Raw genomic sequence first — 23,922 nt, 5'->3', positions numbered from 1 at the left:
TCTGTTAGTAACATGATTCTGTAACAGGAATTTAAAAGACTTTAATACCATAATGACATAAACTGACCTCCTTTTTCAGTGATTCCTCAGAGGAAACTGACTTCTCTCTTGCTTCAGCGCTAACTAAAAGCCTTGGTCTGTTCAGGTGAGGTTGAGCATTTTACACTTGCATATGTCATTTGCTGAACATGACAATAGATTCTTTCCTGACTTATTGGTAAGAACCTTTCTCTTGTGCAGGTTCTTGAAGTTTCTAAATCCTGGCAGAGGCAATCAACTGGGAGACATGGACGTGAGATCACTTAAAAATCTCAATTATATTATATTTATATTTAATTTTAGGAATTGATCAAGATGTTAACTTTCCTTGAGGCATTCTACAGTTATAATTAAAAGATGTCTGGATAATTAAGTATGAATTTAATAAAAATGGATTAAAAGATTTAACCAAAATAGAAAATTCTTTCAAAAATCTAATTGTAAAACTCTGAAGTATTTCAACATTGTTTACATCCCAAGTCCCAGGTGGGAATTCTGATTCGCAAAGACAATTGTAAAAGTGAGCATCAAGAGAAAACTGATGTTTCGATGTGGTTGGTGGACATACAGATTTGTACAGATCCAGGTGTGAATTCTGACCATGGTGTGTGTCCTGTTCAACAATCTGGCAGAGCCAGCAAAAGGAAAAAAAAAAAAAAAAACTTCATAGTTTTCCTCCCAACAAATTCAGTAAGTTGAGAAAGGCTGTTGCAGGCAAATAATGTTAGCTAAATGGTCACTAATAATTATATCCTAGTTTATTATGTTAAGACTAAGAAGAAGACTAAAAGGATGTTGTTGCCTAACATATTTTGCTATTTAGTGCCAGGAATAAACCATCTTTAATTTAAGTACAGAAGTTGGGATTACTGTTCTTCCCTCATTTAAAATAAATCCTTATTGCCTCAATAGAAAGAGCAAAGCCAGGAAGGAGACGTCAGACCAGAGGCCAGATGTAGGGGTGATGACACAGGATCTTCACAGGTAAAGAGAGATTTTAACTTGCTGAGAAAAAGATAATATGGCCTGATAAAAATTCTGTTAAAAAAAGTTTTTACAGATATTTCAGAAGTGCTCTTTCACACTCGAAAATATTTTATTCTCTGATTTTTTTCTTATTTTTTTCTTATCTGATTTTTCTTCTCTATAGGTAGCACAGACAGAAGGTCAAGTGTAGTTTGCATTTAGACATTTTTATTTATTTTTCAACAGTTCCACCAGGTCTTTACTATTTGCTGCTGGTGAGTGTGAAGGAGCTGAGGGGACGGCTGCTCTGTGAGGCAGAAGTTCGGAAGCTTGAACACTGCAGCTTGAAAGTGGTGCTAGGTCCAACCAGGCACTTTGCACAGCTCAAAGTGCCTGGTTGGGAAATTAAAGGATTTCTCAAACATGCATGAAAGAATCAAGGGATATATTTTTGATGAGGGAATAACATAACATAATGCAAAGCTCAAAAAGTCAATTTTACATAATAATGCCCCTTTAAGCAATTCCCCCCCCAGTAAATTTTAAATTGGCACTGAATATAGTAAAGCCAGCACTTTTCTTTTTGCACCAGCATCCTGCATGTTCAAACTTCAGTTTATTGATACAAACCTCATTGAAGTTGACCCAGGTACTGACTCAGGAACACCATACCATTTGGATAGAATTTTTCTTATCCTTCATACTTTTGACAGTTCTGGGAGTTTCTTTCCCGCACTAATATGTTGAATCATGTTTACTCAAAGCTTGTGCTGTTAGAAGAGTTAGGTTTGGTTGGTTTGTCTCTCTTGCAGGTGGAGAAGAATGATGACCTGAACAACTGTCAACCTGAGATAACTGAACTGTCTGAAACTGGCACTGAACAAGAGCAGGATGCTGCCAGCATGTTCTCAGAAACTAAGTAGCCATTCTTATTATTCTTATCAGTTAGTGAGAGCTGTTCTTTGTTTTTATTTTTGTTTTTACATTTACAGTCTTATTGATGTATGCAGAGCATTATAAGTAAGCTTACTTATAATGCTCTGCACACATGCTATTGATGTATGCAGAGCATTATAAGTAAGCTTACTTATAATGCTCTGCACACATCAATATCAATTGTTTCAAACACATCAATTGTTTTTACTTAATTTAAGGTAATTCAATCTGCAAATTGATACAATAAATAAATACAATTGATAGAAATGTTTGGATAAGCTTTGAAAATATTTTCTGCATATTTGTTGCAGAAGAGCATCTTTCTTTCTGCCAAAGCAGTTCAAGTGTATCTTTCTTTTATTATGTTTTTAAATTACAAATAGCCCTAAAAGGACATTAATGCACATAACATTTACAGTAAAGAATAACAAAGATAATTTATATTGATAAATTACTGTATTTTCTTTTATTATGCTTTTAAATTACAAATAGCCCTAAAAGGACATTAATGCACACAATTACAGTAAAGAATAACATAGACAATTTATATTTATCAATTATTGTATTTTGAACAAATTTTAATGCTACATAATGGAGATGATTCAACTTTTTTTTTTATTTTCAAAAACTGTATTAGAGATAAATTGACTTGTTAGAAAAATGTACATGTTCAAAAATTGATCATTTTAGGGACTCTTTTTAAAGTTGTTGGATCCTGAAAATTTGGTTCGGCCATACGTCCCACCGTTAGCTTCAGGCTGGTAATGTAAATTAACAGCCTTTGTTAACAACCTCATGTTGTTCAGCAGGTTTGGAGAGAGATTTTCAGAACTCAGTTCTCTGAAATCTCGTTTTATGAGTGCCAACATTCAAACGGCCATATTTTGTTCATTATTACCATGTGTTTGACATAATTGGAAAGCTCACAATCCACACTTTGACAATCTGTAAATAACTCAAAACGCCCCTTCACGCTTTTGCCATGGCCAGTCACATTTATTTGCTAAACTATATATTGTATGAATAATTAATTTATCAAGCTATCTCTGTATCTATCCTTAATTAAGGCAAGTTTGGTCCTTGCCTTAATCAAGGCAAGGCCGGTAACAGTCTTGTGTGCTTCTTTTTAGTAAAAAAGAAACACGAGACTGTACCTTTTATTTAGTCACGCAACAAGAGCCAGCCAATGACTAGTTCTGAAGTCCTGATTGAACTTGAAGAAATCACTCATGTACTGCAGGTCCCTATGCACCCATGCTACTGTGCATCTTAGTCTGTGTTTTATTTGCCCCATCGATTATCACTACACAAATTCAGTAGTAAATTGAACCCATTAAAGGGGTGTTTTCTTCACCCCTCACCCTACCACAATCCCACCTTTATGCTGCCAGATTTCTCTGGCAGCACTTTTGCTGTCATAGAAATCTGAACACACAAAACACGCAAATGTGACAAAGCACATTTGCAGCAGATTTTATGCTTAATTTTATTCTTAAAACTGGGATTACTCTTTTGAAGAGTAATTTCTGTCAACTAATTTTACTTGAACTTGTTTTTCCAACAGCCTGCAAAGTAAAACTGGAGATGTTTCTCAAAGTATTCTGGTTGAAAGTCCTGGGCATGCGGAAGCAAGGTGAATGTGCTTTATTATCAACATACATTTGACAATAAAATATTTATGTAGTTTGTCTAAGTAATATTGTGACTGGATATTGTTTGCAATGCAATATCATATAAAAAGCTCCCTTTAACTGATTTTATCTGCCATTGTAGTGATTTAAGTACGTCAGTGGAGTGTGGAATGAGGAGGAGTGAAGAGGACAGAGTCTGCTCACGGTGGGCCCAAGATCTGCTTCTGATATTAGACTGTTGCTTAGCCGCAGTTATTTTTGGTGTCTATTGAAAAGAAACATTCACATCTCTAAAAACACTGTGCTATTAAAGGAGCCAGAAATTGAGATCAACAACCACAAAAATGTATTGTGAACACAGTCATCTGAGTTAGTTTATACAATTGTGCTCTCACCAGTAAAAACCAAGTTTTTTGTTTTATCCAGCGTATCTCATCTAAGTTAGAGTCCAGATTTTTTAGATATTCTAGTTTTAATTACTATTGAGCATAAAGAAGATCAAACATTGTTTTAGAAATATTGAAAATGTGTGTTTTGAAGTGAATACTCATTGAATCCCCAGAATAAACCTCTGTTGGCTCTGGGCATACAGGAACGTATTCCCTGCCTGTAGAAATCCTTTGTGACAATATTTGTAAATCATATTGACGTTTCATCCTTTTATCTCTTTCTTTCATTGTATTGGTCCTTTGCAAAGCTGTGACTTGAATCATGATTTTTGATTTCCCCCCTGCTGTAGTCTTTTAGAGTGGCTGAACCCAGAGCCTTTCAACTCCGATCCTGATGCTGGAGATGATGTGGTATGTTTTCTTGACTTTAAGTATTTGAAACAGAATTCTTTGCAAAGGCTTCCACTTAAAAATTGCGATCACTTATTGAAGGCCTCAGTAAGAATGTGTTTTATGCTGGGCTTTGATTGTACTGTTTATGCCAGTGGTCTCAAACTGTAATCCTCAAGGACCAGCGTCCTGCAACTTTTAAATGTATCTTTTGTCATAAACATATGAATGAAATGGCTAAACTGCCTGAGTAGCATGCAGTCAAGCTGTTTACTGAAGCAGAGAGACTTCAAAAAGTTGCAGGATTCTGGCCAATGAGGACTGGAATTTGAGACCACTGGCTTATGTATCCCTAAATTAAATAGCACTTATATAAGGGCAATTTAAAAATGTATCTTTCCATCCTTCACACCTGCAGTATCCTGGTCAGGGTTACTTGATGGCTTTTGATCAGGGGCAGAGTACACCCCTTGATACGTCTAAAAACAACCGTTCTAATTCTCGGCTGGACATAATGTAACTAGTTTAGCATGTTTGCATGTAAGTTAAGTTTTATTGTGATGGCGGTTTTGAAGGACCGTACTTCGAGTTGTTGTCCTGCTAAAAAATGAACCTTGGCTGCAGTCTGAGGTCAGGATGCTCTGGAGGAGGTTTTCATCCTGGATGTTTTTAGACCAGGGGATCGCGTTAACAGAATATTTTCCATATTTGACAGGGTATTTTTGTAAATCGACTGAAAAATCTGAAGCCTGTCCATCATTGTAACAGATTACAATATACACCCCTGACTATACTTGGTGCAGACACGCAGGACACTTGCAACTTTAAGCACAGAGTACATAGCAGAGGTAACTAAAACAAGCAACCAAAAAAACAAAACATCCCCGGGTTTCCCCCAGTGTATTATAAGCCTGGCGGCCCGCCATGCTTTACTAGCCCCGCCGCCAGGCTAAGCGTTGCTTGTTTATGTTTCTAGGGAAAAAAAAAATCTTTTTTTTTTTTTTAAAGCCAGGCTGCAAGCGTCTCTTTTGCTCTGAGCATTTCACTAGCAGAGCAGATTTATTCCTAAATGATAGGTTTATAATAGATAGGTTTATAGTTTATGCATTTAAACCCGACAGCGCACTGACCAATCACACCGCTGGCGCCTCTGTGCTTTGCCTCTGCGTTTGCCTCTGCGCTTTGCCTCGCACGCTGCCGCTGCTTTACCTCAGTGGGATCGCGCGCGCCTCCTTTTTCCTCAAACTGGACACAGGCTGACCTGTATGGATATTTACATAAACCTACTGTGAGGAATTATGATCCTTTGGAGAACTCTAGGTAAGAGTTTAAAACTCGCCGCGTTAGCTCTGGTTGCGCAGCTCAATGTGAACTGCAGGAATAACTTGTAGCGAATTCAGAGGTGCGCGTTGTGGAGTGGTGAGAATGACTTATCTTTGTTAACGAACAATTATATGCGGCGTTTACATCTCAACACACTGCCCAGCGTGTGGCTCTGTGTCTGTCTTCCCTGTAAAGTTTACGTCTGTCGGAGCGTTAAATCAGCCGGAGCGTTTGTGGATAACGAGCAGCGCTAACCTCATCATGCAGGTTCAGTCTGGTGAGGAGCTTTCGCGCTCTCCTCGGAGTCACGCATCACGCTGATTTTATATTATTTTATTATTATTTTTATTATTATTTTTCCTGTTACACGATGCATCAAACCATATCAAATGCGGTGTCTATTTAGAGTTAATACGTGCGGCCGCACGGAGATCTGAGAAACTCGTCTCATAAACTCGACCAACCAGAATAGTTTCTCAGATGCTTATTAAAAAGCAGCATTGAATTAAATCTCCCGTTTGTTGCGCATTTCTGCGTAATGCAGCAGATTACCTCATCAGGCAGGGCCGGTCCAAGGCTGTATGAGGCCTTAAGCAGAATCTGACTTAGAGGCCCCTTTTGTTGCTAAAAATATCAGCACCTCTAACAGCTTCTGTGTTAGATTTAGTGAATTATGGGAGAAGGGAGTAGTTTAATTGGCCAGCCTAAAAAGCAATAAGTTATAATCGCAGTTTACTAATTTATATTTGTAAATTCAAAGATTAAACTCACAGCATCAGATTGTTGCTATGGTAAGGTAACAGTCTAACTATGAATATTGTTCTTTGAAGTTTTACAAAGTAAACTTGCCAGCTCCTTAAAATCTTGTATTTAAATGTTAAACAATTTAAAATCATTTAATTTATGTATGCCTAAACAATTGAATAAAATTTAACAGCATTGATAATCTTAATAAACAAGTGTTACATTTATGTATCTGTGGTTTGTTTTAAAATATTAGCGTTTATGGGGCCCCTGAAGCCCTTGGGGGCCTGATGGAGCCGCTGACTTAGTTTGCATTAAACAGAAGTGCATATTTGTTGTTTTTAGACTAGTTGTGGGTTTAAATAGCATTTCACCGAAGATCTTTTCCCGTAACATATAATTACATAGTAATACTTTTACATTTCCTGTCACCTTAACATCTTTTAATACCAAAACACGGTGGACCACCGGTGGACCATCTCGTCACCCTGCCCACCGGGCTTAGCAAGTTTTCTGGGGGAAACCTTGCATCCCTTCTGAATATCATCTCCAGCATGGACACTGAACTAAATGCATCTTGCTGACCGGGAGCTTTACAGCATGTTGAAGAGCTATGGGCATGATACTTTTGAGTGTGTGGTTTAAAAGCGCATTCCAAGTTTTGGCTGAATAGGCGTGTTAACAATCCTACAGTACAGAACAGAGAAAACTAAAGACAACGATATGTTGTGTTAATATATTGTTTAAATGGTGGAGTAGACGGTTCACGTTGTTAAATCAATCAATTGTCCCACTTATCCTGCATTAGAATAAAAGACAAAAATAGAGCTGGAAGATGTTATACCAAAGCTGGGAGAAGATATGCTGCTTATTCAAATAGTGCTTTGAAAACAAAAGCCGTAAAATCTTAATTAAAATAATATGTTGGGTTTACTTCAGGCTCAAGCCTCTAATTAAAGTTAATCAGTTTGGTTGGACCGGGTCTCGGTCTGGGTCAGGTTGGGGTTTTTGGGCCCAATCTAAACTTTAGCACAAATTTTTTCTCTACACGCAAACTAGGAGGAAGTTGTGAGGCTGCGCGTGAACATTGCTGCATTTATCTTTCCCTCTTTCCTGACTAGTCTGTTCGTTTCTTCACATTCATCTTTGTTAGGTTTCACTCAGTGATCCGTGGGTGAAGGGGATTCTAGTACATTCGGCCCTTTCCATGGAACCATGCAACACATTAGAGGATGCTCCCATCACAGATTCTCTCCGTCAGGTAAACAATGATTTAAGTTCTTCGACTGTTTCGCACTAAAAATCAATACCAAAAAACTTTAATATAGAAAATGTATGTGTTCAGAGATGGAAGTATTGATGGTTTTTAACCTGCTTGACATGTTTTACTTCAGTAGTGCCCCAGGAATTGACAGTATTTTTTTTCCTATCTAGATTTTACTGTTCTGGACATATTCAAGTGGTTCTGTGCATCCCTGTTCTTCTTTGGGAGAAGAATAGGGATGCACAGATCCACATTTTTGTCTCTTCCAATCCAATCCTGGACTTTTTTGCTCTATGCAGCACAGAAAAAAATATGTATTGGCCAAAATCAAAATCAGCTGGTCAGACCCTGATTCCTCTCATCCTCTATCTGCTATTACAAGTTAACAAATTTGATGTAAATGAACCATCGTTTTTCGCGATGGTTGCGTTCTGAAAAGAACCCGTGATAGGTGAAATCCGTGAAGTAGTTACCTTTATTTTTTCCAATTATTATACAGCATAATTAAATACATGCATTGAAACCAAAGAACAAAACCTGTTTTCAGGCCCAAGCATTTTTTTAACAAATAGAATGCTTTCTTATAAATAACTACAGTAAAACAATAATTTTTATCATCAATACGAAGTACAGTAGGACAAATTGTGACTCGCGTATTTCACTGTGCTTCTGACTGTGACGCTGAGGCCTGACTGCTCTGTAGTGTCTTTTCTCCTGAAGCCTGTGGTGCAGGTGTGTTTTTTCGAGAGAAGAACATAGCTATTGGTAGTTGTTGTCGCTCTTTTTTCTCCTGGGCAAAAATGTTTGCCAAAATTTTCCAAGCTGTAACACGTATATTTAAATACCGTAACATTATTGGCACACAGGTAGAGAAGAGGTGTGGAGACTGTTTAGCCAATCAGAATGCAGAACACAATGCACTGTGGAAAAAATCCGCGAGGCCATGAAAGGTGAACTGCGTTATAGCGAGGGCTCACTGTATTTCGAATAAAGATCTGTATGAATGTTCTCCCCACATGTTGCAGGAAGCAGTAATAGATCATCAGAGAGAAATGATCATTCTTCACCAAGTTCAAGTCTGAAATACTTATTTATAAGAAAAATGGTTTAAACCAGTGTTTCTCACCTTTTTTGGGCCAGCACCCCCCTATCCATTATGCAGGTCCCTGTAGGTTACTTTGCACTGAATATTATTTTATTATTAATATTACTATCACTATTGTTAATGTTTTGATTTTTATGCTTGTTTTCGTATTTATCATCAAAAGTAATTTTCCAGAGAACAAAATAGCCATGGGAATAGAAATTATTTTTTACAGGCGTCTACAAAAAATGTAATGGACATTCAACTTCAAATCAGTAGGTCTTTTATCTGGTCAAAAAGTGACCAGATAAAAGATGTACAGGAATGCCAGTTTAAACTTTGATCTATTTGCAAAACGACAGTGCTCTGCAACATTAAAACATGGATGTAACTGCAACTGCATTAACCATAACTCTTCTTCTCTGCAGTGTTTCTGTGAGTTTCTGGTGGAGCAGCTCTGTGCTTTTGTTTATTCTTGCCGTGTAGTCCTCTGTATTAATTATTGATCGTAAGGTCGTGCCATACCAGCTTATTCTTCTGTATTTAATTTAGTTTCTTAGTTTATTTTGTTCTTCATTCATATCCATTTAGTTTTCTTTGATTAACATTATCCTCTCTTGGTTTATTGTTGTCCTCTTTAGTTTCTTTCATCGTTTATTGACGCTCACCACCAGTAATCTTCACTCATCATGCTAATCACCTGCTGCGCCGCCTAATCATCTATGTTTCACATCATGTGTTGATTCGACACTCATATTGAGTTTTTTACTGTTCACTGTCGGACTCTCGGTTCCTGAGTTTTGCAACTTGCGTGTCGTTTTTCTTTTCTCCCCCATACGATGCGGAGCAGTCGGGAAGCGTATCGATGGAACAAAGCCAACTGATGTAAGCTTTTTAAAACAACGGAAAAAATCCAGGTATTCTGATGACTGACATTCAAAACTGCTGTGGTACTATCATTTAATACAGGTGTTGTTAACTGTATAAAATGGACGCTGTCTATCGTGGTATCACCCATGGGAGGATTTTTTTATTATTTAATTGGGTTCATTTTTCAGAGGGATACACAGTGAGGGTATCGTGATTTTAGTAATCACGTTTATAAGAGCGATATTTCGTTGTCCTTCCATGGAAGCGGGCAGTATTCAGATGGACATTAAAACACTTTTTAATATAAGTTACTGCTTTGACATGATCACAGCAAAACATATGTACAAAAATCCTCAATAAAACATAAAATATTTGAAAATCAGACACCAGACAAGTGAATCTCACAGCAGCGTCATCAGCTGATGAAACGCTGAACTGATGCGGTGAAGCTATAGCAGTAGGAGAACGGAGCTGCGCCAAGAAGCTACAAAAATTGAAGAGAAGGAGAGCTACCATCGATACAGTTGCAGCCAGGCATGTTTTAATGTTACACAATACAATTTCAGCAAGTTGCTCAAAGTCTTAACTGGTATTGTTGTGCATTTAAGGTGTAAAGTTTACCTTCGAGCAAACGTCCCTCAAAGGAATCCCAGCGCCCTCCTTTTGTAAAAATTTTCGCCAGTGCCCCCTGCCATCTTCTGAATGCCCCCGTTGACAAACGCTAAGTGAAATGTTCAGTTTGAGATGTTCTTGAGCTGTTGAGCGATGTTAGCATTTGCACTTAGAATTTAGATTTTCTTTTATTTCATAAGATAATTTCATTCAATTGTGTTTTTTTCTAAGTTATACCTAGATTTAAATTTCAGTTCATCAAATCACTCTAAACACTTTTTCATCAAGTTACAATTCTGCTTCAAATAAATAAGTCTGTTTACTAGATCAGGTAAGTAGTCTGCCAGGTTTCAAGACTGCCATACTCTGGCAGGCAAGTCAGGTGAAGTGTCTGTCCCAAGGATACAGAGGTGGGTGAAGAAGCAATTGAGCCAGTAACCCACTGACTGCGGCATGAACTCCTCCCACCATCGCCACCTTTAAGATCTGTTTCCTCTAAATTGCCTAAATTCCATATAACTGGTTTGTCTTGCAGGTGTTGCTTCGGAAAAACTATCACACTCTTTCTCCAGCTGACCGCTACAGTTGGCCAGCTGTGGCTCGTGGCTGCAACACTTTCGTTATCTCCCAGAATGCTGATCAGCCACTTGGCTACCTTATCCCCCTGCTCACCCACATTCTTTTGAACTCCCTCCTCTTTTCCCACCTCTCCAGTTCAGGGGTGAGTAAATATTTAGTAAAACACAAAGCCACTTGTTTTTGTGCCTGCTTTCTAATATTGTGTTTGCATACAGCCCATAGCAGTGCTGCTGTGTCCAGGCTGGGAGAAGGCTCAGATGATATACAACCTGCTGGAAGAAAGCAAGGTTTCTCAAACCCTCCACCCAATTATTGTCTTGGTGGGCATTGGCAAGGATGAAGCCAAGGCTGTAAAATTCCCCAAAAACTGTGAGCAAAACAGAAACAAGGCTTTGTCAATCCATTCAGTTTCTGACTATATCCTACTTTCGTTAGATCTAAGTTTAAATGTTTTATTCTCTTTACAACAGGCCTGCTATTAGTGACCACCCCATTCACTCTTGTCCGTTTGCTGTCTTGTCACTGCTTTCTTTTCCTGCGACTGTATCATCTAGTATTAGATGAGGCTGACCAGCTCTTCACTTTTGCACCTGATGAGGTAACTGCTTTTGTTATCAAGTAGGAGCCGTTACAATGAACTTAAAAAAATGGCAGCAAACTTAACACTTTTAGGAGTTTGTCTGCCATGCTGTTGTCTGGGTCAGAGGATTCCAAACTCTTCATGCCTTGGCCCTCCTTTGCAAACCCACAGACAATGCTACAAAATATGTAAAGAAATATTGACTTTTAGTTTGTTTTTCTCACTTTTGTTCACTATTAAATAATTGTTACATTCATCTAGCACAAATGCTGTCTCATATCTTCTGATTTTAGTCAGCCATGACTTCTTTGGGTTTTTTGCAGTAGAGTCCTCCACAGCCTGGCTCCTGGATGGTTAATTCTGTCTCTTTCCCGTTAGAAACTTTTTACGTTTGCTGTGCTAGCTTGAGAGGCAAAGCAGGAAGTTATTTTAACATATTCTGCCATGATTGAAAAACAGACTGTGGGGTTGTGTATTGTAATTTTTGTTTCTGTGTAGGCATAAGTATTGATGCTCTTTTTTCCCCAGATGGGAACCATCCTACAACATTTTCAGAAGGTGACTTCCAGTGAAGAGAAAGCATCCTGTCCTCGGCAACTGGTTGCTGTGTCCAAAAGATGGACCAGTCCTATGGATGATCTAATCTCTAAGCATATGCTTGATCCCTCCATTGTTATAACTGTCCCTGAGGAGGCTGCACTGTATGGTAACATCCAGCAGGTTAGTCAAATATAAACAGTGTGGTTTTTAACTTGGGCTAAGGCAACCTATAAATGCTTACCATAAATTTGCAAACCATGTACTAAGACTGATTTCCTGCTATTGAAGAACTTGAGATTACATTGACACAATAATTGAATGTCCACAGCACCTCAAAATTCTTGTATGCTTCTTTAATTAGCAGCACTTTGTGGGGGTCAGTAATAGCTTAGTTCAGTAGCAGAAATAATAATGTCTAACTTTTCTTTCCCTAATTCTTAAACCGAAGGAATCAAAGTGGAGCCTTTGGGCGATGGAAGATGGTTTGCATACCCCGAGTCGGATATGGTATTTTGCACCTGTACCAGTGTTTCTCAATGTCTGTCTTCAGGGTCCACTGCCCTGCATGTTTTAGGAGTTTCCTCCTGCTGCACACCTGTCTTGTCACATCTCAAATATGCAGGCAGTGGTCCCTGAGGACCAGAATTACTGTGGAACCAATATATAGGAAAGTGCTGAGGGTCAACAAAAATCCATTAAACCCATGGAACCATACTTGTGTTTCAAGTTAAAGAAAAAGAAGAACTACTGTTTGGAATGAAATGTGCAGTCTAAATATGTGCACTAAAATATACATTTTTCTGACTTTGCATTTTGGTTTGTACAGGTTATCCTGATGACTATTGAGAGCAACAAGATATCTGCACTTCTGGGAGTGTTGGATTTCAGTCCTGAAGTTGGCCAAAAGACATTGATTGTAACAAACTCTGCTGAGGAGGTTGAAGATGTATTTAAGGTGACAAAAGTTTTAACTCATTGTCCTGATGTTTTATGTTGCACTATAATAATTCTTTTGTTAATTTATTTTTTTATTTATTTCAGTTCCTGCTTTTCTATGCATCTGTTAGTGATTAACTGAGCAAAACAGGTTGAATATTTTTTATGGCATTTTGCATCAAATTGAATATAAAAGGTGTAGTGTGGTTAAATGTAGTGTTGATCACATGTTTTAACATGTCAAAGCCTGACTACGGCACTGTGATGTAGTTGTACCAAGGTGCAATGCAGAGGCATACTGTTCCAATTCAGTTAAATTTTTGCACACTTGTAACCTGTGGACTCAAACCCTTATGTTCACTTTGATGAGTTCACACTTCATAGAGGGGTGTAGGGTGTAATGCAAGCATTCTGACCAGGCCTTAGACATCTACAAAAGTCTAAAATCCTGTGGCACTCCTCCTTGGAAAAATTGAAAATACAGTTTCAGTTTTAGCTGGGAATGCTATTTCTTTAGCACTTGCTTCTTAAGAAATGTTTGTCACGTTTCTTGTGGAGAGTTTCTTTAACACCACATATGCAGTTTAAAATATCCACACGTCTGCTCTTTACTTTGTGGTGTCAGCCTTTTTTTTTTTAAATTGCTGTGTAGATCATTTTTACTGGCGACACATGATCCCCACACTTACATTTACTCAGGCACTCAAGAGTACAAAGTTTTGTTAGCGACCTATCCAATAAATTTCACTTCTTGCTTAATTACTGCTGGAGATAAGGGATAGGTTCAGAAGTCGTGCCAATAAGATGTCTGTTAATAGACTTGGTTTGAGCGTGTATTAAACAGGAAGAGTGGATGCTATCAATGTCCATGCATAGAGGAGTGTGTGTAAAGGATGGATAGACTGGATACAGTCACATGCTTCTATATTGCAGGCTGTCAGCAACAAATCAGCATTCTGTCTCAAGATCCACAAGGGATTACTGGACCAGCTTGACTTTGTCATCCAGCAGTGGAGTAAAAGCATTGGCCCTGGCACTCATGTTATCCTGGGTAAATTTATTATAACAATTGTTGCTAATATTTAGGGGTGAGTATAATCAACCATGCATTGTAATTATTGTTTATAAATGCACTCTCCCTCTTAAATAAAATCAAGTCAATTAAATATCAAAATATTTAAGACAATATTGAATCAAAATCAAGTCAAATCGTGATCTGAAGAATTGAAATTTAACTGTAAGGTTCATTACATTACCTAGCACTACTCTGCTCATAGATGATTGTATAAGTATTTTCGGTAATTCCCCTAAAATTTTACAGAATTGCAATATTGCTGCTGTTTCTTTTGCATTTGTTTTTCCTTCATTCTTCAGTGAGCACCAGTGAGTGCTTGGGGAGCCTTGGCATCAGAGATGCAGCTTGTGTTGTCCACTATGGATTTCCGCCTTCTCCTAAAGTGTTTGGCTACAGACTCTTTTGCATGGCTGAAAACTTTCGAAATCTACCTAAACAAGTAAGTTAACCAAATACCAGCACAGAATCTTTTTTCTTTTTTGTTTCCTGTAAATATAGATGGTCTAATTCATGTAAATTCATCACTTAGTGAGGAGCCAGAGATGGGGTCAGGAGGGACACAGACATCAATTGGGGAAAAAGGATAATATTGATCTGTCTTAGGGATTGACCAACACATGTTTTTGAGGCAGATGCCAACACAACTATTTTGACATCAGTCAAACCAATCTCTAGTATGTGCTGCCAATTATTTTGGGGATGATTCTTTAAGCCAAAGTTGCTTTTTCTTTCTCCATTTACATTAATAAAATGACACCATGATAACAAAGTTATACACGTATCAATTTAAAAAGGGAAGGAAGAAAATTTAAAAAGGAAATATAAAAGGAGCAAAATAAGTTGATATAAAATGTTTTAAAAAGTGACGGTAAATATATAAATAAATACATAATACAGAAAAATAATTAAATGTCATAGTAAATAAAAATATTGCATTAAATAAATGTAATAAATATNGTCCCACTTATCCTGCATTAGAATAAAAGACAAAAATAGAGCTGGAAGATGTTATACCAAAGCTGGGAGAAGATATGCTGCTTATTCAAATAGTGCTTTGAAAACAAAAGCCGTAAAATCTTAATTAAAATAATATGTTGGGTTTACTTCAGGCTCAAGCCTCTAATTAAAGTTAATCAGTTTGGTTGGACCGGGTCTCGGTCTGGGTCAGGTTGGGGTTTTTGGGCCCAATCTAAACTTTAGCACAAATTTTTTCTCTACACGCAAACTAGGAGGAAGTTGTGAGGCTGCGCGTGAACATTGCTGCATTTATCTTTCCCTCTTTCCTGACTAGTCTGTTCGTTTCTTCACATTCATCTTTGTTAGGTTTCACTCAGTGATCCGTGGGTGAAGGGGATTCTAGTACATTCGGCCCTTTCCATGGAACCATGCAACACATTAGAGGATGCTCCCATCACAGATTCTCTCCGTCAGGTAAACAATGATTTAAGTTCTTCGACTGTTTCGCACTAAAAATCAATACCAAAAAACTTTAATATAGAAAATGTATGTGTTCAGAGATGGAAGTATTGATGGTTTTTAACCTGCTTGACATGTTTTACTTCAGTAGTGCCCCAGGAATTGACAGTATTTTTTTTCCTATCTAGATTTTACTGTTCTGGACATATTCAAGTGGTTCTGTGCATCCCTGTTCTTCTTTGGGAGAAGAATAGGGATGCACAGATCCACATTTTTGTCTCTTCCAATCCAATCCTGGACTTTTTTGCTCTATGCAGCACAGAAAAAAATATGTATTGGCCAAAATCAAAATCAGCTGGTCAGACCCTGATTCCTCTCATCCTCTATCTGCTATTACAAGTTAACAAATTTGATGTAAATGAACCATCGTTTTTCGCGATGGTTGCGTTCTGAAAAGAACCCGTGATAGGTGAAATCCGTGAAGTAGTTACCTTTATTTTTTCCAATTATTATACAGCATAATTAAATACATGCATTGAAACCAAAGAACAAAACCTGTTTTCAGGCCCAAGCATTTTTTTAACAAATAGAATGCTTTCTTATAAATAACTACAGTAAAACAATAATTTTTATCATCAATACGAAGTACAGTAGGACAAATTGTGACTCGCGTATTTCACTGTGCTTCTGACTGTGACGCTGAGGCCTGACTGCTCTGTAGTGTCTTTTCTCCTGAAGCCTGTGGTGCAGGTGTGTTTTTTCGAGAGAAGAACATAGCTATTGGTAGTTGTTGTCGCTCTTTTTTCTCCTGGGCAAAAATGTTTGCCAAAATTTTCCAAGCTGTAACACGTATATTTAAATACCGTAACATTATTGGCACACAGGTACAGAAGAGGTGTGGAGACTGTTTAGCCAATCAGAATGCAGAACACAATGCACTGTGGAAAAAATCCGCGAGGCCATGAAAGGTGAACTGCGTTATAGCGAGGGCTCACTGTATTTCGAATAAAGATCTGTATGAATGTTCTCCCCACATGTTGCAGGAAGCAGTAATAGATCATCAGAGAGAAATGATCATCAATATAAATATGGGAAGTTCTTCACCAAGTTCAAGTCTGAAATACTTATTTATAAGAAAAATGGTTTAAACCAGTGTTTCTCACCTTTTTTGGGCCAGCACCCCCCTATCCATTATGCAGGTCCCTGTAGGTTACTTTGCACTGAATATTATTTTATTATTAATATTACTATCACTATTGTTAATGTTTTGATTTTTATGCTTGTTTTCGTATTTATCATCAAAAGTAATTTTCCAGAGAACAAAATAGCCATGGGAATAGAAATTATTTTTTACAGGCGTCTACAAAAAATGTAATGGACATTCAACTTCAAATCAGTAGGTCTTTTATCTGGTCAAAAAGTGACCAGATAAAAGATGTACAGGAATGCCAGTTTAAACTTTGATCTATTTGCAAAACGACAGTGCTCTGCAACATTAAAACATGGATGTAACTGCAACTGCATTAACCATAACTCTTCTTCTCTGCAGTGTTTCTGTGAGTTTCTGGTGGAGCAGCTCTGTGCTTTTGTTTATTCTTGCCGTGTAGTCCTCTGTATTAATTATTGATCGTAAGGTCGTGCCATACCAGCTTATTCTTCTGTATTTAATTTAGTTTCTTAGTTTATTTTGTTCTTCATTCATATCCATTTAGTTTTCTTTGATTAACATTATCCTCTCTTGGTTTATTGTTGTCCTCTTTAGTTTCTTTCATCGTTTATTGACGCTCACCACCAGTAATCTTCACTCATCATGCTAATCACCTGCTGCGCCGCCTAATCATCTATGTTTCACATCATGTGTTGATTCGACACTCATATTGAGTTTTTTACTGTTCACTGTCGGACTCTCGGTTCCTGAGTTTTGCAACTTGCGTGTCGTTTTTCTTTTCTCCCCCATACGATGCGGAGCAGTCGGGAAGCGTATCGATGGAACAAAGCCAACTGATGTAAGCTTTTTAAAACAACGGAAAAAATCCAGGTATTCTGATGACTGACATTCAAAACTGCTGTGGTACTATCATTTAATACAGGTGTTGTTAACTGTATAAAATGGACGCTGTCTATCGTGGTATCACCCATGGGAGGATTTTTTTATTATTTAATTGGGTTCATTTTTCAGAGGGATACACAGTGAGGGTATCGTGATTTTAGTAATCACGTTTATAAGAGCGATATTTCGTTGTCCTTCCATGGAAGCGGGCAGTATTCAGATGGACATTAAAACACTTTTTAATATAAGTTACTGCTTTGACATGATCACAGCAAAACATATGTACAAAAATCCTCAATAAAACATAAAATATTTGAAAATCAGACACCAGACAAGTGAATCTCACAGCAGCGTCATCAGCTGATGAAACGCTGAACTGATGCGGTGAAGCTATAGCAGTAGGAGAACGGAGCTGCGCCAAGAAGCTACAAAAATTGAAGAGAAGGAGAGCTACCATCGATACAGTTGCAGCCAGGCATGTTTTAATGTTACACAATACAATTTCAGCAAGTTGCTCAAAGTCTTAACTGGTATTGTTGTGCATTTAAGGTGTAAAGTTTACCTTCGAGCAAACGTCCCTCAAAGGAATCCCAGCGCCCTCCTTTTGTAAAAATTTTCGCCAGTGCCCCCTGCCATCTTCTGAATGCCCCCGTTGACAAACGCTAAGTGAAATGTTCAGTTTGAGATGTTCTTGAGCTGTTGAGCGATGTTAGCATTTGCACTTAGAATTTAGATTTTCTTTTATTTCATAAGATAATTTCATTCAATTGTGTTTTTTTCTAAGTTATACCTAGATTTAAATTTCAGTTCATCAAATCACTCTAAACACTTTTTCATCAAGTTACAATTCTGCTTCAAATAAATAAGTCTGTTTACTAGATCAGGTAAGTAGTCTGCCAGGTTTCAAGACTGCCATACTCTGGCAGGCAAGTCAGGTGAAGTGTCTGTCCCAAGGATACAGAGGTGGGTGAAGAAGCAATTGAGCCAGTAACCCACTGACTGCGGCATGAACTCCTCCCACCATCGCCACCTTTAAGATCTGTTTCCTCTAAATTGCCTAAATTCCATATAACTGGTTTGTCTTGCAGGTGTTGCTTCGGAAAAACTATCACACTCTTTCTCCAGCTGACCGCTACAGTTGGCCAGCTGTGGCTCGTGGCTGCAACACTTTCGTTATCTCCCAGAATGCTGATCAGCCACTTGGCTACCTTATCCCCCTGCTCACCCACATTCTTTTGAACTCCCTCCTCTTTTCCCACCTCTCCAGTTCAGGGGTGAGTAAATATTTAGTAAAACACAAAGCCACTTGTTTTTGTGCCTGCTTTCTAATATTGTGTTTGCATACAGCCCATAGCAGTGCTGCTGTGTCCAGGCTGGGAGAAGGCTCAGATGATATACAACCTGCTGGAAGAAAGCAAGGTTTCTCAAACCCTCCACCCAATTATTGTCTTGGTGGGCATTGGCAAGGATGAAGCCAAGGCTGTAAAATTCCCCAAAAACTGTGAGCAAAACAGAAACAAGGCTTTGTCAATCCATTCAGTTTCTGACTATATCCTACTTTCGTTAGATCTAAGTTTAAATGTTTTATTCTCTTTACAACAGGCCTGCTATTAGTGACCACCCCATTCACTCTTGTCCGTTTGCTGTCTTGTCACTGCTTTCTTTTCCTGCGACTGTATCATCTAGTATTAGATGAGGCTGACCAGCTCTTCACTTTTGCACCTGATGAGGTAACTGCTTTTGTTATCAAGTAGGAGCCGTTACAATGAACTTAAAAAAATGGCAGCAAACTTAACACTTTTAGGAGTTTGTCTGCCATGCTGTTGTCTGGGTCAGAGGATTCCAAACTCTTCATGCCTTGGCCCTCCTTTGCAAACCCACAGACAATGCTACAAAATATGTAAAGAAATATTGACTTTTAGTTTGTTTTTCTCACTTTTGTTCACTATTAAATAATTGTTACATTCATCTAGCACAAATGCTGTCTCATATCTTCTGATTTTAGTCAGCCATGACTTCTTTGGGTTTTTTGCAGTAGAGTCCTCCACAGCCTGGCTCCTGGATGGTTAATTCTGTCTCTTTCCCGTTAGAAACTTTTTACGTTTGCTGTGCTAGCTTGAGAGGCAAAGCAGGAAGTTATTTTAACATATTCTGCCATGATTGAAAAACAGACTGTGGGGTTGTGTATTGTAATTTTTGTTTCTGTGTAGGCATAAGTATTGATGCTCTTTTTTCCCCAGATGGGAACCATCCTACAACATTTTCAGAAGGTGACTTCCAGTGAAGAGAAAGCATCCTGTCCTCGGCAACTGGTTGCTGTGTCCAAAAGATGGACCAGTCCTATGGATGATCTAATCTCTAAGCATATGCTTGATCCCTCCATTGTTATAACTGTCCCTGAGGAGGCTGCACTGTATGGTAACATCCAGCAGGTTAGTCAAATATAAACAGTGTGGTTTTTAACTTGGGCTAAGGCAACCTATAAATGCTTACCATAAATTTGCAAACCATGTACTAAGACTGATTTCCTGCTATTGAAGAACTTGAGATTACATTGACACAATAATTGAATGTCCACAGCACCTCAAAATTCTTGTATGCTTCTTTAATTAGCAGCACTTTGTGGGGGTCAGTAATAGCTTAGTTCAGTAGCAGAAATAATAATGTCTAACTTTTCTTTCCCTAATTCTTAAACCGAAGGAATCAAAGTGGAGCCTTTGGGCGATGGAAGATGGTTTGCATACCCCGAGTCGGATATGGTATTTTGCACCTGTACCAGTGTTTCTCAATGTCTGTCTTCAGGGTCCACTGCCCTGCATGTTTTAGGAGTTTCCTCCTGCTGCACACCTGTCTTGTCACATCTCAAATATGCAGGCAGTGGTCCCTGAGGACCAGAATTACTGTGGAACCAATATATAGGAAAGTGCTGAGGGTCAACAAAAATCCATTAAACCCATGGAACCATACTTGTGTTTCAAGTTAAAGAAAAAGAAGAACTACTGTTTGGAATGAAATGTGCAGTCTAAATATGTGCACTAAAATATACATTTTTCTGACTTTGCATTTTGGTTTGTACAGGTTATCCTGATGACTATTGAGAGCAACAAGATATCTGCACTTCTGGGAGTGTTGGATTTCAGTCCTGAAGTTGGCCAAAAGACATTGATTGTAACAAACTCTGCTGAGGAGGTTGAAGATGTATTTAAGGTGACAAAAGTTTTAACTCATTGTCCTGATGTTTTATGTTGCACTATAATAATTCTTTTGTTAATTTATTTTTTTATTTATTTCAGTTCCTGCTTTTCTATGCATCTGTTAGTGATTAACTGAGCAAAACAGGTTGAATATTTTTTATGGCATTTTGCATCAAATTGAATATAAAAGGTGTAGTGTGGTTAAATGTAGTGTTGATCACATGTTTTAACATGTCAAAGCCTGACTACGGCACTGTGATGTAGTTGTACCAAGGTGCAATGCAGAGGCATACTGTTCCAATTCAGTTCAATTTTTGCACACTTGTAACCTGTGGACTCAAACCCTTATGTTCACTTTGATGAGTTCACACTTCATAGAGGGGTGTAGGGTGTAATGCAAGCATTCTGACCAGGCCTTAGACATCTACAAAAGTCTAAAATCCTGTGGCACTCCTCCTTGGAAAAATTGAAAATACAGTTTCAGTTTTAGCTGGGAATGCTATTTCTTTAGCACTTGCTTCTTAAGAAATGTTTGTCACGTTTCTTGTGGAGAGTTTCTTTAACACCACATATGCAGTTTAAAATATCCACACGTCTGCTCTTTACTTTGTGGTGTCAGCCTTTTTTTTTTTAAATTGCTGTGTAGATCATTTTTACTGGCGACACATGATCCCCACACTTACATTTACTCAGGCACTCAAGAGTACAAAGTTTTGTTAGCGACCTATCCAATAAATTTCACTTCTTGCTTAATTACTGCTGGAGATAAGGGATAGGTTCAGAAGTCGTGCCAATAAGATGTCTGTTAATAGACTTGGTTTGAGCGTGTATTAAACAGGAAGAGTGGATGCTATCAATGTCCATGCATAGATGAGTGTGTATAAAGGATGGATAGACTGGATACAGTCACATGCTTCTATATTGCAGGCTGTCAGCAACAAATCAGCATTCTGTCTCAAGATCCACAAGGGATTACTGGACCAGCTTGACTTTGTCATCCAGCAGTGGAGTAAAAGCATTGGCCCTGGCACTCATGTTATCCTGGGTAAATTTATTATAACAATTGTTGCTAATATTTAGGGGTGAGTATAATCAACCATGCATTGTAATTATTGTTTATAAATGCACTCTCCCTCTTAAATAAAATCAAGTCAATTAAATATCAAAATATTTAAGACAATATTGAATCAAAATCAAGTCAAATCGTGATCTGAAGAATTGAAATTTAACTGTAAGGTTCATTACATTACCTAGCACTACTCTGCTCATAGATGATTGTATAAGTATTTTCGGTAATTCCCCTAAAATTTTACAGAATTGCAATATTGCTGCTGTTTCTTTTGCATTTGTTTTTCCTTCATTCTTCAGTGAGCACCAGTGAGTGCTTGGGGAGCCTTGGCATCAGAGATGCAGCTTGTGTTGTCCACTATGGATTTCCGCCTTCTCCTAAAGTGTTTGGCTACAGACTCTTTTGCATGGCTGAAAACTTTCGAAATCTACCTAAACAAGTAAGTTAACCAAATACCAGCACAGAATCTTTTTTCTTTTTTGTTTCCTGTAAATATAGATGGTCTAATTCATGTAAATTCATCACTTAGTGAGGAGCCAGAGATGGGGTCAGGAGGGACACAGACATCAATTGGGGAAAAAGGATAATATTGATCTGTCTTAGGGATTGACCAACACATGTTTTTGAGGCAGATGCCAACACAACTATTTTGACATCAGTCAAACCAATCTCTAGTATGTGCTGCCAATTATTTTGGGGATGATTCTTTAAGCCAAAGTTGCTTTTTCTTTCTCCATTTACATTAATAAAATGACACCATGATAACAAAGTTATACACGTATCAATTTAAAAAGGGAAGGAAGAAAATTTAAAAAGGAAATATAAAAGGAGCAAAATAAGTCGATATAAAATGTTTTAAAAAGTGACGGTAAATATATAAATAAATACATAATACAGAAAAATAATTAAATGTCGTAGTAAATAAAAATATTGCATTAAATAAATGTAATAAATATTAAAAAGAAAAACAAATGGGGAAACAATGAAAGAATAGTGATAGCGTTACATCAATAATATTAAAAATTATAAACAAATATTACTTTTGTCACATTGCATTGTCAAAGGAGTTTGGAAAGTTTTTATTTTTAATGCAATATTTGCCACATTAATTACCTTATCAAGCCATTAATTTTTTTCTGTAGTTACTGACAATTTTGGCAGGCTCCGTCCTCCGTAACTTTGTCTTCACACTGTATCTGCATATCTTCTAGAGTTTAAACTCCGTATGTTGGCGGATCTGTGCATGAATGGGTGAATGACTGAATCTAGAGTTGGAGTCCTCAGACTTGATGATGCACAATATAAAACAGGTCATTTATCATTTCTTACATTTTCTGTTCACCGCTGCTAAATGAGAAAAATTTGAGCCGCGGAATAACGTGATATTTTAAAGCATCGGCTAGTTAATGGAGCTGCTGATTTCACTTCTCCAATTTAAGCCAAAGATATATTCTGAGCCAGTTAGCTTGACACTTTTCTCTTTGGGCAGCTTTGTAACCACCACCTGGTGGAGGAAACAAGGATTTGAGTCGTTACCAACATTACTGGCATCATTGCCACCTCCAGTGCTGTTTTTTTTTTCTGTAGTTCCTCAATTCTTCTTCCAGCTTTTATGTTTTAACGAGCTTCATGTTTTGATTAACTCACAGTTAAAAGAATCCAACAGCTGTTTTTTTGATAGCAAGGGATACAGTTCAGGGTTTCCCCCAGAAAACTTGCTAAGTCCGGTGGTCGGGGTGCCGAGGCGGTCCACCGTGTTTTTGTGGACCGCCTACATGTTAGGTAGACAATAAAAGTAAAAATATCACTGGGTGGTCACCCAGTGATATTTTCCCCATGACATAATTATATGTTATGGGAAAACATCGTCAGTGAACTGCTATATAAACCCACAACTAGTCTTAAAAACAACTAATAAAAAAATACAATTAAAATGAATATCAATTATTTCCACTTCTGTTAAATCCAAATTAAGTCAGCACCTCCATCAGGCCCGCCAGGGCTTCAGGGGCCCCATAAATGCCAATATTTTAACACAGACCACAGATGTATAAATGTAACATGTGTTTATTAAAATTATCATTGCTGCTAAATTTGACATAATGGTTTCAGCATATATAAATTAAAAGACTTTAAATTATTTAACATTTATATGTAAGATTTTAAGGAGCTGGCAAGATTACTTTGTAGAAGTTCAAAGAACAATATTCATAGTCAGATTGGTTTGTTACCACA

General features: G+C 37.7%; 1 protein-coding gene across 1 annotated transcript in view; it reads left to right on the top strand.

Annotated features, from left to right (window-relative positions):
- The window catches only part of tdrd12 (tudor domain containing 12), a 72,033-nt gene that overhangs the window by 9,924 nt on the left and 38,187 nt on the right, over positions 1-23,922 (top strand). The window contains exons 11-25 of the mRNA XM_007543363.2: positions 80-145; positions 241-292; positions 952-1,023; positions 1,818-1,924; positions 3,506-3,574; positions 3,715-3,777; positions 4,312-4,372; positions 7,572-7,679; positions 10,784-10,969; positions 11,043-11,196; positions 11,298-11,425; positions 11,936-12,127; positions 12,774-12,902; positions 13,817-13,934; positions 14,258-14,397. Of these exons, the coding sequence (XP_007543425.1) occupies positions 80-145; positions 241-292; positions 952-1,023; positions 1,818-1,924; positions 3,506-3,574; positions 3,715-3,777; positions 4,312-4,372; positions 7,572-7,679; positions 10,784-10,969; positions 11,043-11,196; positions 11,298-11,425; positions 11,936-12,127; positions 12,774-12,902; positions 13,817-13,934; positions 14,258-14,397 (1,645 nt within the window). The remainder of the gene's footprint in view (positions 1-79; positions 146-240; positions 293-951; positions 1,024-1,817; positions 1,925-3,505; positions 3,575-3,714; positions 3,778-4,311; positions 4,373-7,571; positions 7,680-10,783; positions 10,970-11,042; positions 11,197-11,297; positions 11,426-11,935; positions 12,128-12,773; positions 12,903-13,816; positions 13,935-14,257; positions 14,398-23,922) is intronic.

The sequence above is a fragment of the Poecilia formosa genome, unplaced genomic scaffold, assembly GCF_000485575.1.
Source record: "Poecilia formosa unplaced genomic scaffold, Poecilia_formosa-5.1.2 Scaffold805, whole genome shotgun sequence".
Lineage (NCBI taxonomy): Eukaryota > Metazoa > Chordata > Actinopteri > Cyprinodontiformes > Poeciliidae > Poecilia > Poecilia formosa.
This window is presented reverse-complemented; position numbering and strand designations above follow the sequence as displayed.